General features: G+C 34.0%; 1 protein-coding gene across 2 annotated transcripts in view; it reads right to left on the reverse strand.

Annotated features, from left to right (window-relative positions):
- Nucleotides 1-19,803, reverse strand: part of LOC144452815 (uncharacterized) — a 123,987-nt gene that overhangs the window by 67,749 nt on the left and 36,435 nt on the right. For both annotated transcript variants that reach the window (XM_078143977.1, XM_078143976.1), the window contains exons 6-7: nt 11,668-11,815; nt 4,254-4,363 (exon numbers count right to left, since the gene is read on the reverse strand). In XM_078143977.1, coding sequence (XP_078000103.1) covers nt 4,254-4,363; nt 11,668-11,815 — 258 coding nt within the window. The remainder of the gene's footprint in view (nt 1-4,253; nt 4,364-11,667; nt 11,816-19,803) is intronic.

The following is a 19,803-nucleotide window of genomic DNA, read 5'->3' on the forward strand; positions in this document are numbered from 1 at the left end:
TATACTAATATGGTACAGGTATGTATACTAATATGGTACAGGTATGCATACTATTATGGTACAGGTATGCATACTATTATGGTACAGGTATGCATACTATTACGGTACAGGTATGCATACTATTATGGTACAGTTATGCATACTAATATGGTACAGGTATGCATACTATTATGGTACAGGTATGCATACTATTACGGTACAGTTATGCATACTAATATGGTACAGGTATCCATACTATAATGGTACAGGTATTCATACTAATATGGTACAGGTATGTATACTATTACGGTACAGGTATGTATACTATTATGGTACAGGTATCCATACTATTATGGTACAGGTATGTATACTATTACGGTACAGGTATGTATACTATTATGGTACAGGTATGTATACTATTACGGTACAGGTATGTATACTATTACGGTACAGGTATGTATACTATTATGGTACAGGTATGCATACTATTATGGTACAGGTATGTATACTATTACGGTACAGGTATGTATACTATTACGGTACAGGTATGTATACTATTACAGTACAGGTATGCATCCTATTACGGTACAGGTATGCATATTATTACAGTACAGGTATGTATACTATTACGGTACAGGTATGTATACTATTATGGTACAGGTATGCATACTATTATGGTACAGGTATGTATACTATTATGGTACAGGTATGTATACTATTACGGTACAGGTATGTATACTATTACGGTACAGGTATGTATACTATTACGGTACAGGTATGCATACTATTACGGTACAGGTATGCATATTATTACAGTACAGGTATGTATACTATTACAGTACAGGTATGCATACTATTATAGTACAGGTATGCATGCTATTATGGTACAGGTATGCATACTATTACAGTACAGGTATGCATATTATTACAGTACAGGTATGCATACTATTACAGTACAGGTATGCATATTACAGTACAGGTATGCATACTATTACAGTACAGGTATGCATACTATTACAGTACAGGCATGCATACTATTATGGTACAGGCATGCATACTATTATGGTACAGGCATGCATACTATTACAGTACAGGTATGCATACTATTACAGTACAGGTATGCATACTATTACGGTACAGGTATGGATATTATTACAGTACAGGTATCCATACTATTACAGTACAGGTATGCATATTACAGTACAGGTATGCATACTATTACAGTACAGGTAAGCATACTATTACAGTACAGGTATGCATACTATTACAGTACAGGTATGCATACTATTACGGTACAGGTATGCATATTATTACACTACATGTATGCATACTATTACAGTACAGGTATGCATACTATTACAGTACAGGTATGCATACTATTACAGTACAGGCATGCATACTATTATGGTACAGGTATCCATATTATTACAGTACAGGTATCCATACTATTACAGTACAGGTATGCATACTATTACGGTACAGGTATGCAATGCATATTATTAGAGTACAGGTATGTATACTATTACAGTACAGGTATTCATATTACAGTACAGGTATGCATACCATAACAGTACAGGTATGCATACTATTATGGTACTGGTATGTATATTATTATGGTACAGGTATTCATACTATTATGGTACAGGTATTCATACTAGTATGGCACAGGCATGCATACCATAACAGTACAGGTATGCATACTATTATGGTACTGGTATGTATATAATTAGGGTACAGGTATTCTCACTACATTTTATTATGGTACGGGTATGCATATTATTACACTACATGTATGCATACTATTACAGTACAGGTATGCATACTATTACAGTACAGGTATGCATACTATTACAGTACAGGCATGCATACTATTATGGTACAGGTATCCAGATTATTACAGTACAGGTATGCATACTATTACAGTACAGGTATGCATACTATTACGGTACAGGTATGCATATTATTAGAGTACAGGTATGTATACTATTACAGTACAGGTATTCATATTACAGTACAGGTATGCATACCATAACAGTACAGGTATGCATACTATTATGGTACTGGTATGTATATTATTATGGTACAGGTATTCATACTATTATGGTACAGGTATTCATACTAGTATGGCACAGGCATGCATACCATAACAGTACAGGTATGCATACTATTATGGTACTGGTATGTATATAATTAGGGTACAGGTATTCTCACTACATTTTATTATGGTACGGGTATTCATACTATTATGGTACAGGTATGCATACTATTATGGCACAGGCATGCATACCATTACAGTACAGGTATGCATACCATTACAGTACAGGTATGCATACCATTACAGTACAGGTATGCATACCATTACAGTACAGGCATGCATACCATTACAGTACAGGTATGCATACAATGATACAAAGACTAACTAATTTCTATGCACAATTTTCCTATTTATTTATTATTCTTTATTGATATTAACAAGCACATGTTCAAAGCCTCAGTTTAGTTCAAGCCGGATATGGAGAACATCATAAATTTGTCTCTGCATATTAAGTCAAACCCACCCACCTTGCTCATCACCACTTGGCTTACCTGTGTGTATCAAGCATTTAGCGGGACACTATCTTATCCACAACTCTACAGAATTTAATAGTTCTCCATTGTCATGTTAGCTACCTGTTTTATTAGCTTTGTACCTATGCTTAGACATTGCATGTTGCATGAAATCTTTCTTTATCCTTTCATTCAATATATGGCGCTATACATTAAATGTAAATTGCCTGTTATTAATGTCATTATCATTCGTTTTCCTGCAGCTACATGTATACTACAAGCCTTTATATTAATCTGTTCTGTATAAATCTTCTTTGGTTACTCAGCACTATCACAGTGGCCTTTTTCCCTTGTTCAATTACCCCAATCCAGTCTACAGTCAGCTGAATACTATACATTCAGCTCATTTTGAATACAAATTCATCACCTTGCTTGTCTGCCGGGACCTCCCTAGGTAGCTAGGCTAAAGACACCTGCCAGGTCCTTCCCAGGTGCTCTTGTTGGTTCATTGCAAATTCTCTGTAAATACAAATTCACAACCTAGCTAAAGACTACTGCAGGGTCCTCCCCAGGTAACTATAGTTACAGACTTACAGGCTCCTCTCGGTTGTTCTTTTCAGATTACTCCAAGTACAAATTTAGCATCTAGCTATGTCTGCTGGGATCTCTCCAGGTAGCTCTGGTAACAGACACCTGCCGAGCTCCCCCGGGGTGTTTTTCTTTAGATTACTACTATGTATTCAGGAGCACACATAGGACCTATCTGTCAGGACCTCCCCAGGTAGCCTATACTCCTTACACCTACTGGTGATCTCCCCAGGTAGCCTATACTCCTTACACCTACTGGTGATCTCCCCAGGTAGCCTATACTCCTTACACCTACTGGTGATCTCCCCAGGTAGCCTATACTCCTTACACCTACTGGTGATCTCCCCAGGTAGCCTATACTCCTTACACCTACTGGTGATCTCCCCAGGTAGCCTATACTCCTTACACCTACTGGTGATCTTCCCAGGTAGCCTATACTCCTTACACCTACTGGTGATCTCCCCAGGTAGCCTATACTCCTTACACCTACTGGTGATCTCCCCAGGTAGCCTATACTCCTTACACCTACTGGTGATCTCCCCAGGTAGCCTATACTCCTTACACCTACTGGTGATCTCCCCAGGTAGCCTATACTCCTTACACCTACTGGTGATCTCCCCAGGTAGCCTATACTCCTTACACCTACTGGTGATCTTCCCAGGTAGCCTATACTCCTTACACCTACTGGTGATCTCCCCAGGTAGCCTATACTCCTTACACCTACTGGTGATCTCCCCAGGTAGCCTATACTCCTTACACCTACTGGTGATCTTCCCAGCTGCAAGTGGCAGCATTGAGTAGCCCCCAAGATAGCCAAAGTATGTGTTTTGTATTTGTATCATTTACTTTAGTACATGTAATTAGATGTTTTCCAGGACATTAAAGCTCAATTTTCAAAGGCTTAATTGCCTGTCACTACTTCTTTCTATGTTCTCACAAGAGAGTAACAGCTACCAAATATATATGGTAAATACTAAGTTTGAGAGCACTTGCCTTTATGTACAAATGTACATACACCACGGCAGTCCATACAGTAACATAGGTGACACAAATACAGGTAATTCATCGACTTATTTAGACAGACCTATTTCCAGTAATACAGGTGTATATTTCAACAAGTGAAAATGACAACTTAATACCTTGCTAACTGCCTTGTGTATAAGCTGTTTACAACTCTCTGCATGTGATACATAGGGTCCATCCAACCCAACACTAGAGCCATGGCCCATGTACATATAATCTGATGAACCTGTAACAAAGGACAAAGAGTAAGGAGGAGGTGAATAGTGTTATTATCTGTTGACTATGTTGTGTTTGACATAGATACTGTTATTATCTGTTGACTATGTTGTGTTTGACATAAATACTGTTATTATCTGTTGACTATGTTGTGTTTGACATAGATACTGCTATTATCTGTTGACTATGTTGTGTTTGACATAAATACTGTTATTATCTGTTAACTATGTTGTGTTTGACATAGATACTGTTATTATCTGTTAACTATGTTGTGTTTGACATAGATACTGTTATTATCTGTTGACTATGTTGTGTTTGACATAGATACTGTTATTATCTGTTGACTATGTTGTGTTTGACATAGATACTGTTATTATCTGTTGACTATGTTGTGTTTGACATAGATACTGTTATTATCTGTTGACTATGTTGTGTTTGACATAGATACTGTTATTATCTGTTGACTATGTTGTGTTTGACATATATACTGTTATTATCTGTTGACTATGTTGTATTTGACATAGATACTGCTATTATCTGTTAACTATGTTGTGTTTGACATAGATACTGCTATTATCTGTTGACTATGTTGTGTTTGACATAGATACTGTTATTATCTGTTGACTATGTTGTGTTTGACATAGATACTGTTATTATCTGTTGACTATGTTGTGTTTGACATAGATACTGTTATTATCTGTTGACTATGTTGTGTTTGACATAGATACTGTTATTATCTGTTGTGTTTGACATAGATAGTTATTATCTGTTGACTATGTTGTGTTTGACATAGATACTGTTATTATCTGTTGACTATGTTGTGTTTGACATAGATACTGTTATTATCTGTTGACAATGATGTGTTTGACATAAATACTGTTATTATCTGTTGACTATGTTGTGTTTGACATAGATACTGCTATTATCTGTTAACTATGTTGTGTTTGACATAGATACTGCTATTATATGTTGACTATGTTGTGTTTGACATAGATACTGTTGTTATCTGTTGACTATGTTGTGTTTGACATAGATACTGTTATTATCTGTTGACTATGTTGTGTTTGACATAAATACTGTTATTATCTGTTGACTATGTTGTGTTTGACATAAATACTGTTATTATCTGTTGACTATGTTACTTTTGACATACATACTGTTATTATCTGTTGACTATGTTATGTTTGACATAAATACTGTTATTATCTGTTGACTATGTTACATTTGACATACTGTTATTATCTGTTGACTATGTTGTGTTTGACATAGTGTTATCGTCTGTTGACTATGTTGTGTTTGACATAGATACTGCTATTATCTGTTAACTATGTTGTGTTTGACATAGATACTGCTATTATCTGTTAACTATGTTGTGTTTGACATAAATACTGTTATTATCTGTTGACTATGTTGTGTTTGACATAGATACTGTTATTATCTGTTGACTATGTTACTTTTGACATACATACTGTTATTATCTGTTGACTATGTTGTTTGACATAAATACTGTTATTATCTGTTGACTATGTTGTGTTTGACATAAATACTGTTATCTGTTGACTATGTTACATTTGACATAAATACTGTTATCGTCTGTTGACTATGTTGTGTTTGACATAAATAATGTTATTATCTGTTGACTATGTTACTTTTGACATAAATTCTGTTATTATCTGTTGACTATGTTATGTTTGACATAAATACTGTTATTATCTGTTAACTATGTTGTGTTTGACATAGATACTGCTATTATCTGTTAACTATGTTGTGTTTGACATAAATACTGTTATTATCTGTTGACTATGTTGTGTTTGACATAGATACTGTTATTATCTGTTGACTATGTTGTGTTTGACATAGATACTGTTATTATCTGTTGACTATGTTACTTTTGACATAAATACTGTTATTATCTGTTGACTATGTTGTGTTTGACATAGTGTTATCGTCTGTTGACTATGTTGTGTTTGACATAAATACTGTTATTATCTGTTGACTATGTTACTTTTGACATAAATACTGTTATTATCTGTTGACTATGTTATGTTTGACATAAATACTGTTATTATCTGTTGACTATGTTGTATTTGACATAAATACTGTTATTATCTGTTGACTATGTTATGTTTGACAAATGTTTGACAAATACTGTTATTATCTGTTGACTGTGTTGTGTTTGACATAGATACTGTTATTATCTGTTGACTATGTTACTTTTGACATAAATACTGTTATTATCTGTTGACTATGTTGTGTTTGACATAAATACTGTTATTATCTGTTGACTATGTTGTGTTTGACATAGTGTTATCGTCTGTTGACTATGTTGTGTTTGACATAAATACTGTTATTATCTGTTGACTATGTTATGTTTGACATAAATACTGTTATTATCTGTTGACTATCTGTTGACTATGTTGTGTTTGACACAATCTGATTAAAATCCGATGTAGATGTCGGCTAATCATGCATTGCTATCTGATCGGCTAAAAAGGTAAACATGTACTACGAAGGTCAATTCAAGCTGAATAACGATGGTAAGATAGCAATGCATGATTAGCCGACATCTACATAGGATTTTAATTAGATTGTGTTTGACATAGATACTGCTATTATCTGTTGACTATGTTTTGTTTGACAAAGTGTTATTATCTGTTGACTATGTTGTGTTTGACATAAATACTGTTATTATCTGTTGACTGTTGTGTTTGACATAAATACTGTTATTATCTGTTGACTATGTTGTGTTTGACATAAATACTGTTATCTGTTGACTGAGTTACTTTTGACATAGATACTGTTATTATCTGTTGACTATGTTACTTTTGACATAAATACTGTTATTATCTGTTGACTATGTTGTGTTTGACAGTGTTATCGTCTGTTGACTATGTTGTGTTTGACATAAATACTATTATTATCTGTTGACTATGTTGTGATTCACATAAATACTGTTATCTGTTGACTGTGTTACTTTTGACATAAATACTGTTATTATCTGTTGACTATGTTGTGTTTGACATAAATACTATTATTATCTGTTGACTATGTTGTGATTCACATAAATACTGTTATCTGTTGACTGTGTTACTTTTGACATAAATACTGTTATTATCTGTTGACTATGTTGTGTTTGACATAGATACTGCTATTATCTGTTGACTATGTTCTGTTTGACATAGTGTTATTATCTGTTGACTATGTTGTGTTTGACATAAATACTGTTATTATCTGTTGACTGTTGTGTTTGACATACTGTTATTATCTGTTGACTATGTTGTGTTTGACATAAATACTGTTATTATCTGTTGACTATGTTACTTTTGACATACATACTGTTATTATCTGTTGACTATGTTATGTTTGACATAAATACTGTTATTATCTGTTGACTATGTTACATTTGACATACTGTTATTATCTGTTGACTATGTTGTGTTTGACATAGTGTTATCGTCTGTTGACTATGTTGTGTTTGACATAGATACTGCTATTATCTGTTAACTATGTTGTGTTTGACATAAATACTGTTATTATCTGTTGACTATGTTGTGTTTGACATAGATACTGTTATTATCTGTTGACTATGTTACTTTTGACATACATACTGTTATTATCTGTTGACTATGTTGTTTGACATAAATACTGTTATTATCTGTTGACTATGTTGTGTTTGACATAAATACTGTTATCTGTTGACTATGTTACATTTGACATAAATACTGTTATCGTCTGTTGACTATGTTGTGTTTGACATAAATAATGTTATTATCTGTTGACTATGTTACTTTTGACATAAATTCTGTTATTATCTGTTGACTATGTTATGTTTGACATAAATACTGTTATTATCTGTTAACTATGTTGTGTTTGACATAGATACTGCTATTATCTGTTGACTATGTTGTGTTTGACATAGATACTGTTGTTATCTGTTGACTATGTTGTGTTTGACATAGATACTGTTATTATCTGTTGACTATGTTGTGTTTGACATAAATACTGTTATTATCTGTTGACTATGTTGTGTTTGACATAAATACTGTTATTATCTGTTGACTATGTTACTTTTGACATACATACTGTTATTATCTGTTGACTATGTTATGTTTGACATAAATACTGTTATTATCTGTTGACTATGTTACATTTGACATACTGTTATTATCTGTTGACTATGTTGTGTTTGACATAGTGTTATCGTCTGTTGACTATGTTGTGTTTGACATAGATACTGCTATTATCTGTTAACTATGTTGTGTTTGACATAGATACTGCTATTATCTGTTAACTATGTTGTGTTTGACATAAATACTGTTATTATCTGTTGACTATGTTGTGTTTGACATAGATACTGTTATTATCTGTTGACTATGTTACTTTTGACATACATACTGTTATTATCTGTTGACTATGTTGTTTGACATAAATACTGTTATTATCTGTTGACTATGTTGTGTTTGACATAAATACTGTTATCTGTTGACTATGTTACATTTGACATAAATACTGTTATCGTCTGTTGACTATGTTGTGTTTGACATAAATAATGTTATTATCTGTTGACTATGTTACTTTTGACATAAATTCTGTTATTATCTGTTGACTATGTTATGTTTGACATAAATACTGTTATTATCTGTTAACTATGTTGTGTTTGACATAGATACTGCTATTATCTGTTAACTATGTTGTGTTTGACATAAATACTGTTATTATCTGTTGACTATGTTGTGTTTGACATAGATACTGTTATTATCTGTTGACTATGTTGTGTTTGACATAGATACTGTTATTATCTGTTGACTATGTTACTTTTGACATAAATACTGTTATTATCTGTTGACTATGTTGTGTTTGACATAGTGTTATCGTCTGTTGACTATGTTGTGTTTGACATAAATACTGTTATTATCTGTTGACTATGTTACTTTTGACATAAATACTGTTATTATCTGTTGACTATGTTATGTTTGACATAAATACTGTTATTATCTGTTGACTATGTTGTATTTGACATAAATACTGTTATTATCTGTTGACTATGTTATGTTTGACAAATGTTTGACAAATACTGTTATTATCTGTTGACTGTGTTGTGTTTGACATAGATACTGTTATTATCTGTTGACTATGTTACTTTTGACATAAATACTGTTATTATCTGTTGACTATGTTGTGTTTGACATAAATACTGTTATTATCTGTTGACTATGTTGTGTTTGACATAGTGTTATCGTCTGTTGACTATGTTGTGTTTGACATAAATACTGTTATTATCTGTTGACTATGTTATGTTTGACATAAATACTGTTATTATCTGTTGACTATCTGTTGACTATGTTGTGTTTGACACAATCTGATTAAAATCCGATGTAGATGTCGGCTAATCATGCATTGCTATCTGATCGGCTAAAAAGGTAAACATGTACTACGAAGGTCAATTCAAGCTGAATAACGATGGTAAGATAGCAATGCATGATTAGCCGACATCTACATAGGATTTTAATTAGATTGTGTTTGACATAGATACTGCTATTATCTGTTGACTATGTTTTGTTTGACAAAGTGTTATTATCTGTTGACTATGTTGTGTTTGACATAAATACTGTTATTATCTGTTGACTGTTGTGTTTGACATAAATACTGTTATTATCTGTTGACTATGTTGTGTTTGACATAAATACTGTTATCTGTTGACTGAGTTACTTTTGACATAGATACTGTTATTATCTGTTGACTATGTTACTTTTGACATAAATACTGTTATTATCTGTTGACTATGTTGTGTTTGACAGTGTTATCGTCTGTTGACTATGTTGTGTTTGACATAAATACTATTATTATCTGTTGACTATGTTGTGATTCACATAAATACTGTTATCTGTTGACTGTGTTACTTTTGACATAAATACTGTTATTATCTGTTGACTATGTTGTGTTTGACATAAATACTATTATTATCTGTTGACTATGTTGTGATTCACATAAATACTGTTATCTGTTGACTGTGTTACTTTTGACATAAATACTGTTATTATCTGTTGACTATGTTGTGTTTGACATAGATACTGCTATTATCTGTTGACTATGTTCTGTTTGACATAGTGTTATTATCTGTTGACTATGTTGTGTTTGACATAAATACTGTTATTATCTGTTGACTGTTGTGTTTGACATACTGTTATTATCTGTTGACTATGTTGTGTTTGACATAAATACTGTTATCTGTTGACTGTGTTACTTTTGACATAAATACTGTTATTATCTGTTGATTATGTTGTGTTTGACATAAATACTGTTATCTGTTGACTATGTTACTTTTGACATACATACTGTTATTATCTGTTGATTATGTTGTGTTTGACATAGATACTGTTATTATCTGTTGATTATGTTGTGTTTGACATAAATACTGTTATTATCTGTTGACTGTGTTACATTTGACATAAATACTGTTATTATCTGTTGACTATGTTGTGTTTGACATAGATACTGTTATTATCTGTTGACTATGTTACTTTTGACATAAATACTGTTATTATCTGTTGACTATGTTGTGTTTGACATAGTGTTATCGTCTGTTGACTATGTTGTGTTTGACATAAATACTGTTATTATCTGTTGACTATGTTACTTTTGACATAAATACTGTTATTATCTGTTGACTATGTTATGTTTGACATAAATACTGTTATTATCTGTTGACTATCTGTTGACTATGTTGTGTTTGACACAATCTGATTAAAATCCGATGTAGATGTCGGCTAATCATGCATTGCTATCTGATCGGCTAAAAAGGTAAACATGTACTACGAAGGTCAATTCAAGCTGAATAACGATGGTAAGATAGCAATGCACGATTAGCCGACATCTACATAGGATTTTAATCAGATTGTGTTTGACATAGATACTGCTATTATCTGTTGACTACGTTCTGTTTGACATAAATACTGTTATTATCTGTTGACTGTTGTGTTTGACATAAATACTGTTATTATCTGTTGACTATGTTGTGTTTGACATAGATACTGTTATTATCTGTTGACAATGATGTGTTTGACATAAATACTGTTATTATCTGTTGACTATGTTGTGTTTGACATAAATACTGTTATCTGTTGACTGTGTTACTTTTGACATAAATACTGTTATATCTGTTGATTATGTTGTGTTTGACATAAATACTGTTATTATCTGTTGACTATGTTGTGTTTGACATAAATACTGTTATCTGTTGACTGTGTTACTTTTGACATAAATACTGTTATAATCTGTTGATTATGTTATGTTTGACATAAATACTGTTGTTACCTGTTGATGATATACTGATAGAAGAACCTCTCCTGGTTGGTTGTGTGTTGATAGTTTGACTAGTTGTTCCACTCTTGGCATACACTGGCATTTTTTCACTGAATGCAGTACTAATAACACTAATCAAACCCAAGGTATGAAAGGCAGGCTGTAGTAGAGATATAAACACACTATATTAGACATATCAGAGATGTTTCAAATATGCTCACAGGAAATGCCTGGGGATGTATGTCATCACCACATCATTACGTAAGGGGAACACAGGAAATTGTCAGAATGTTTGCAAATACTTAGTCAAATAGAACGGTCACCTTGCCATCCAATGATATTAAGACTGACTAATTGCAATGCATAATATGCCCATTTAGGCTCTTTTATTGACATTATCGAACACATGTTTCAAGCCTCAGTCTAGAACATTGCTAATTTTGTCTCTGCCTACCGAGTCAATCCCACCAACCATCCCCATCACCACCTTCGCTTACTTGTTACAGGCAATTATCTCAGACATTGTTATTGCAATTTTCTTTATGCTTACAGCATATGCCACTATACATGTCGTACGTTGCCTGTTATTAATGACATTACCATTCGTTTTCTTGCAGCTACATGTAACAAAGAATTCAAAATCGGAACAGTTGCGGGGCAAAGTGCTAGATCGAGCACTTCGCCACTTTTTGACAAAATGCTAGATCTAGCACTTTGTCAAAAAGTGGCGAAGTGCTAGATCTAGCACTTCAACAAAGTGTGGCAAAGTGCTAGGTCATTGGTAAATATGTCATGTTATACCGGTAATGGACATGTTATTACTCTCAGTGTAAAATGTTACTTCCCGTGTTTAACAACCTTAGAGTTTGATTTTCCATATGTTTTGCCAATGCACAAACAAGTTTCTACTTCGTAATTTTTAGTAACGTTCAGTTTTGTATTTTTTCGATGTTGTATGAGGCGAAAACTACAGCACGTGGTCGTTTCCCTTCCACATTTCGTACTCCTTACAACGGCTGGACACCACTACCAACAACCGCAGACCGCCATTTTGACAGCTGTCACATCAAAGAACGCACTCCAATATACAGTCGAAACTACGAACATTTTGTTCGGCGTGCGTCACAGACTTCAACTGCAGCACGTGGTGGTTTCGGTACCACGTTTCGTACTCCGTACTTGACAACGGCTTGACACCACTACCAACAACCGTAGACCTCCATTTTGACAGCTGTTCATGTCAAATAACGCACTCCCATATACAGTTGAAACTTCGAAGATTTCAGGAAGTAGGAACAATTAGTTCGGTGTGCGTCACAGACTTCATACTGCAGATTTAATGGCAGTGACATTGGTAACATTGCATGACAAAGAAATAATATAAAGGAAAACTGAATTTCTTGGTGTGTGTGTGTGGGGGGGGGGGGTTAGTGTGTGTCTAGATGCGAGAGCGAAGATTTTTCTTGATTGTTGAACACGAAAATAAAGTCTGGGTGTAATTTATATCATGTTCACTATATTTCTATTGAATAGATTCACTTCTTTCAGTATTATCAGATCGTTAATAGATGACAAAAAATATTGCTATCGAAAACATAAGTGCGAAAACATATTCGTGAACAATTTTAATTTCAGCCCTTCATTGCTGTTAATATTTTGATAGAAATCTATAGATAACCCGTTACTACTGTTTTGTAAATTCCATATACTTGGTACTGCCAACTTCTTGACTGAAAACAACGACAAGAAAAAATCCATAACTTCGCCAGATCTCAAGTAAACCATCACTACATTACTGTTTACTGATATTTTGCATTCCTAGACAATCACCAATTTCAATATCGTCCCTTATGTAATTCCTGTTCGCTCAGAAATTATATCCAATGTGGGAAATAATAATAATAGCCATCGGTTATAGTTTGGTTCGGTCAAGAGGAAGTCACTTCATAATGCTACAATTAGCGTAGTGTGACGCCGAGGATCGTGGAGCAGTAATAAACGTCACTTCGTGAACTGGATTGCATATCACAAAAGTAAGAAATACAGATGACGACCGTTCGAGAAATAGCGATAGGAAATCGTTTATACGAGAAAGATTGTGGGAGCTCATAGGTAGGGTTGTGATAAGTGGGAACGACTGTAGTATGTCTTAAAAGCACATCGCAAGTTAACATGGAATGCATCCCGAAAATACTAAAAGTGCATACTGTCAAACTTATCATTTTAGAATCCAGCATGGCTGCCAAATCCAGGATCCGGGGGAAAGAAAGGGGTGTCGGTTTGTTTAAAAACAAACACAATGGACCCCATATTGATTTTGTCATTTCAGAGAGATCAACAAAATAAAACTATCCGTTCAAACAGTTTGGAGAAATTCTAAAGATTTTTATAGAATAAATGTGTCCCCGGAGGCGCGCTCTACCTCACGTAAATCACGAGAGATATGACATGATTTTGCACAATATTCTTTTTCTACTACTTCATAGATTAGAATGAAAATAAGCACACAGGTGATTATACTGAAAGATGGATACTGGATAAAGATTTCAGTGATTTTCAAATTTATTTCAAGACGTTATGATTGATATATCTTTCCCGCTCTAAAATAGACATGGTACAAGAAATACTGAGTTAGGCTAGTCCTTGTTTACAGAGTAGATTGCAGATTCTGAAGTACAGTCCCGCCCACAGGCACTAGTTTCCTGAGATATGTATCAGAATGTTTCTATCAGAATACAATACAATGTCGATAATATCGATGATATTGACATGTTTTAGCCAATTGTATATGAAAGGGGTAAAATAATAACACTTGTTTCTGTGATCGCGCAAGTCCAAGTATTGACAAGGCATGTTTGTAACAGATGACACAACCCCGGGACACAACCGTACGTACGGCAACGTGAACTTTCAACCGCCCGTTTTACTCGGCAAACATTTAACAAACTTCATATAAATCGTGTCGTTGTTACAATCGGCCAAAGATAAGTTTTGGAGTCAATCATGCGCCACACGACCACGTACACGGACTACTGACATGACGCATGTATGTGACGTTTATCGACCACGTTATATCAAGCCGTTGGAGGCGCTTCGTTGTTTACAGTCCCGCACTTCGTTGTTTTCTGGCGAAGTGCTAGATCTAGCACTTCGGCGAAAACTGACGAAGTGCTAGATCTAGCACTTTGTCACAAAAGTGGCGAAGTGCTAGATCTAGCACTTTGCCCCGCAACTGTTCAATTTTGGACCATTTAGCTACCTCGCAGCTACATGTATACTACAAGCCTTTATATCAATCTGTTCTGTATTAAATCTTCTTTGGTTACTCAGCACTACCACAGTGGCCTTTTCCCCTTGTTCAATTACCCCAATCCAGTTTACAGTCAGCTGAATACTATACATTCAGCTCATTTCGAATACAAATTCATCACCTAGCTATGTCTGCCGGGTCCTCCCCAGGTGGCTAGGATAAAGACACCTGCCGGGTCCTCCCCAGGTGCTCTTCTTGGCGTATTGTAAATTCTCCCCAGTACAAATTCACAACCTAGCTATGTCTGCCGGGTCCTCCCCAGGTAGCTAGTATACAGACACCTGCCGGGTCCTCCCCAGGTGCTCTTCTCGGCTTACTGCAAATTATCCCTATACAATTCGGATCACCACCTAGCTATGTCTGCCAGGTCCTCCCCAGGTAGCTACGGTTACAGACACCTGCCGGGTCCTCCTCGGGTGATCTTTTCAGTTTACTTATGTTTTACATTCAGGAGCACACATAGGGCCTACCTGCCAAGACCTCCCCAGGTAGCCTATACTCCTTACACCAGCTGGTGATCTTCCCAGCTGCAAGTGGTGCTGAGTAGCCCCCACGACAGCCAAAGTTTGTGTTTTGTGTTTTTGTTTATTGATTAAACAGTTAGTTTGTTACCAGGACATTAAAGCTCAAGTTTTTCTAGACATACTTGCCAGTCTCACTACTTCATTCTACATTAACACAGAAACCTTAGCAGGTACCCAATATGTGGGTATAAATGGCTTACAAAAACAACACATTTTAGCAATCATAACACTAGATGTTTAGAATAGTATACTGTATGTACACATAACACCAGATGTTTAGAATATTGTGCTGTGCATGTACACATAACACTAGATGTTTAGAATACTGTGCTGTGCATGTACACATAACACTAGATGCTTAGAATACAATATGGGAATGTACACATAACACCAGACGTTTAGAATACTGTGCTGTGCATGTACACATAACACTAGATGTTTAGAATACTGTATGGGAATGTACACATAACACTAGATGTTTAGAATACTGTATGGGAATGTACACATAACACTAGATGTTTAGAATACTGTACTGTGAATGTACACATAACACTAGATGTTTAGAATACTGTACTGTGAATGTACACATAACACTAGATGTTTAGAATACTGTACTGTGAATGTACACATAACACTAGATGTTTAGAATACTGTGCTGTGCATGTACACATAACACTAGATGTTTAGAATACTGTACTGTGAATGTACACATAACACTAGATGTTTAGAATCCTCTCGAAGTGTACACATAACACGAGATGTTTAGAATACTGTATAGGAGTGTACACATAACACTACATGTTTAGAATACTGTACTGTGAATGTACACATAACACTAGATGTTTAGAATACTATACTGTATGTACACATAACACCAGATGTTTAGAATATTGTGCTGTGCATGTACACATAACACTAGATGTTTAGAATACTGTGCTGTGCATGTACACATAACACTAGATGTTTAGAATACAATATGGGAATGTACACATAACACCAGACGTTTAGAATACTGTGCTGTGCATGATTGTACACATAACACTAGATGTTTAGAATACTGTATGGGAATGTACACATAACACTAGATGTTTAGAATACTGTACTGTGAATGTACACATAACACTAGATGTTTAGAATACTGTACTGTGAATGTACACATAACACTAGATGCTTAGAATACTGTACTGTGAATGTACACATAACACTAGATGTTTAGAATACTTTTCTGTGCATGTACACATAACACTAGATGTTTAGAATACTGTACTGTGAATGTACACATAACACTAGATGTTTAGAATCCTGTCGAAGTGTACACATAACACGAGATGTTTAGAATACTGTATAGGAGTGTACACATAACACTAGATGTTTAGAATCCTGTATGGGAATGTACACATAACACTAGATGTTTAGAATACTGTATGGGAGAATACTGTATAGGAATGTACACATAACACTACATGTTTAGAATCCTGTATGGGAATGTACACATAACACTAGATGTTTAGAATACTGTACTGTGAATGTACACATAACACTAGATGTTTAGAATCCTGTCGAAGTGTACACATAACACAAGATGTTTAGAATACTGTATAGGAGTGTACACATAACACTAGATGTTTAGAATACTGTATGGGAGTGTACACATAACACTAGATGTTTAGAATACTGTATAGGAGTGCATGTACACATAACACCAGATGTTTAGAATACTGTATGGGAATGTACACATAACACGAGATGTTTAGAATCCTGTCGAAGTGTACACATAACACAAGATGTTTAGAATACTGTATAGGAGTGTACACATAACACTAGATGTTTAGAATACTGTATGGGAGTGTACACATAACACTAGATGTTTAGAATACTGTATAGGAGTGTACACATAACACTAGATGTTTAGAATACTGTATGGGAGTGTACACATAACACTAGATGTTTAGAATACTGTATAGGAGTGCATGTACACATAACACCAGATGTTTAGAATACTGTATGGGAATGTACACATAACACTAGATGTTTAGAATACTGTGCTGCAGTTGTGCATGCACACATAACACTAGATGTTTAGAATACTGTATGGGAATGTACACATGACACTAGATGTTTAGAATACTGTATGGGAATGTACACATAACACTAGATGTTTAGAATACTGTATGGGAGTGTACACATAACACTAGATGTTTAGAATACTGTACTGTGTATGTACACATAACACTAGATGTTTACAATATTGTACTGTGTATGTACACATAACACTAGATGTTTACAATATTGTACTGTGAATGTACACATAACACTAGATGTTTACAATATTGTACTGTGAATGTACACATAACACTAGATGTTTACAATATTGTACTGTGAATGTACACATAACACTAGATGTTTACAATATTGTACTGTGAATGTACACATAACACTAGATGTTTACAATATTGTACTGTGAATGTACACATAACACTAGATGTTTACAATATTGTACTGTGAATGTACACATAACACTAGATGTTTACAATATTGTACTGTGAATGTACACATAACACTAGATGTTTACAATATTGTACTGTGAATGTACACATAACACTAGATGTTTACAATACTGTACTGTGTATGTACACATAACACTAGATGTTTACAATATTGTACTGTGTATGTACACATAACACTAGATGTTTACAATATTGTACTGTGTATGTACACATAACACTAGATGTTTACAATATTGTACTGTGTATGTACACATAACACTAGATGTTTACAATATTGTACTGTGTATGTACACATAACACTAGATGTTTACAATACTGTACTGTGTATGTACACATAACACTAGATGTTTACAATATTGTACTGTGTATGTACACATAACACTAGATGTTTACAATATTGTACTGTGTATGTACACATAACACTAGATGTTTACAATATTGTACTGTGTATGTACACATAACACTAGATGTTTACAATATTGTACTGTGTATGTACACATAACACTAGATGTTTACAATATTGTACTGTGAATGTACACATAACACTAGATGTTTACAATATTGTACTGTGTATGTACACATAACACTAGATGTTTACAATATTGTACTGTGTATGTACACATAACACTAGATGTTTACAATATTGTACTGTGTATGTACACATAACACTAGATGTTTACAATATTGTACTGTGAATGTACACATAACACTAGATGTTTACAATATTGTACTGTGAATGTACACATAACACTAGATGTTTACAATATTGTACTGTATGTACACATAACACTAGATGTTTACAATATTGTACTGTGAATGTACACATAACACTAGATGTTTACAATATTGTACTGTGTGTGTACACATAACACTAGATGTTTAGAATATTGTACTGTGTATGTACACATAACACTAGATGTTTACAATATTGTACTGTGTATGTACACATAACACTAGATGTTTACAATATTGTACTGTGTATGTACACATAACACTAGATGTTTACAATATTGTACTGTGTATGTACACATAACACTAGATGTTTACAATATTGTACTGTGTATGTACACATAACACTAGATGTTTACAATATTGTACTGTGAATGTACACATAACACTAGATGTTTACAATATTGTACTGTGTATGTACACATAACACTAGATGTTTACAATATTGTACTGTGTATGTACACATAACACTAGATGTTTACAATATTGTATTGTGTATGTACACATAACACTAGATGTTTACAATATTGTACTGTGTATGTACACATAACACTAGATGTTTACAATATTGTACTGTGAATGTACACATAACACTATATGTTTACAATATTGTACTGTGTATGTACACATAACACTAGATGTTTACAATATTGTACTGTGTATGTACACATAACACTAGATGTTTACAATATTGTACTGTGTATGTACACATAACACTAGATGTTTACAATATTGTACTGTGTATGTACACATAACACTAGATGTTTACAATACTGTATTGTGTATGTACACATAACACTAGATGTTTACAATATTGTACTGTGAATGTACACATAACACTAGATGTTTACAATATTGTACTGTGAATGTACACATAACACTAGATGTTTACAATACTGTACTGTGAATGTACACATAACACTAGATGTTTACAATATTGTACTGTGTATGTACACATAACACTAGATGTTTACAATATTGTACTGTGTATGTACACATAACACTAGATGTTTACAATATTGTACTGTGTATGTACACATAACACTAGATGTTTACAATATTGTACTGTGTATGTACA

This window comes from Glandiceps talaboti, chromosome 23 (assembly GCF_964340395.1).
Source record: "Glandiceps talaboti chromosome 23, keGlaTala1.1, whole genome shotgun sequence".
Lineage (NCBI taxonomy): Eukaryota > Metazoa > Hemichordata > Enteropneusta > Spengelidae > Glandiceps > Glandiceps talaboti.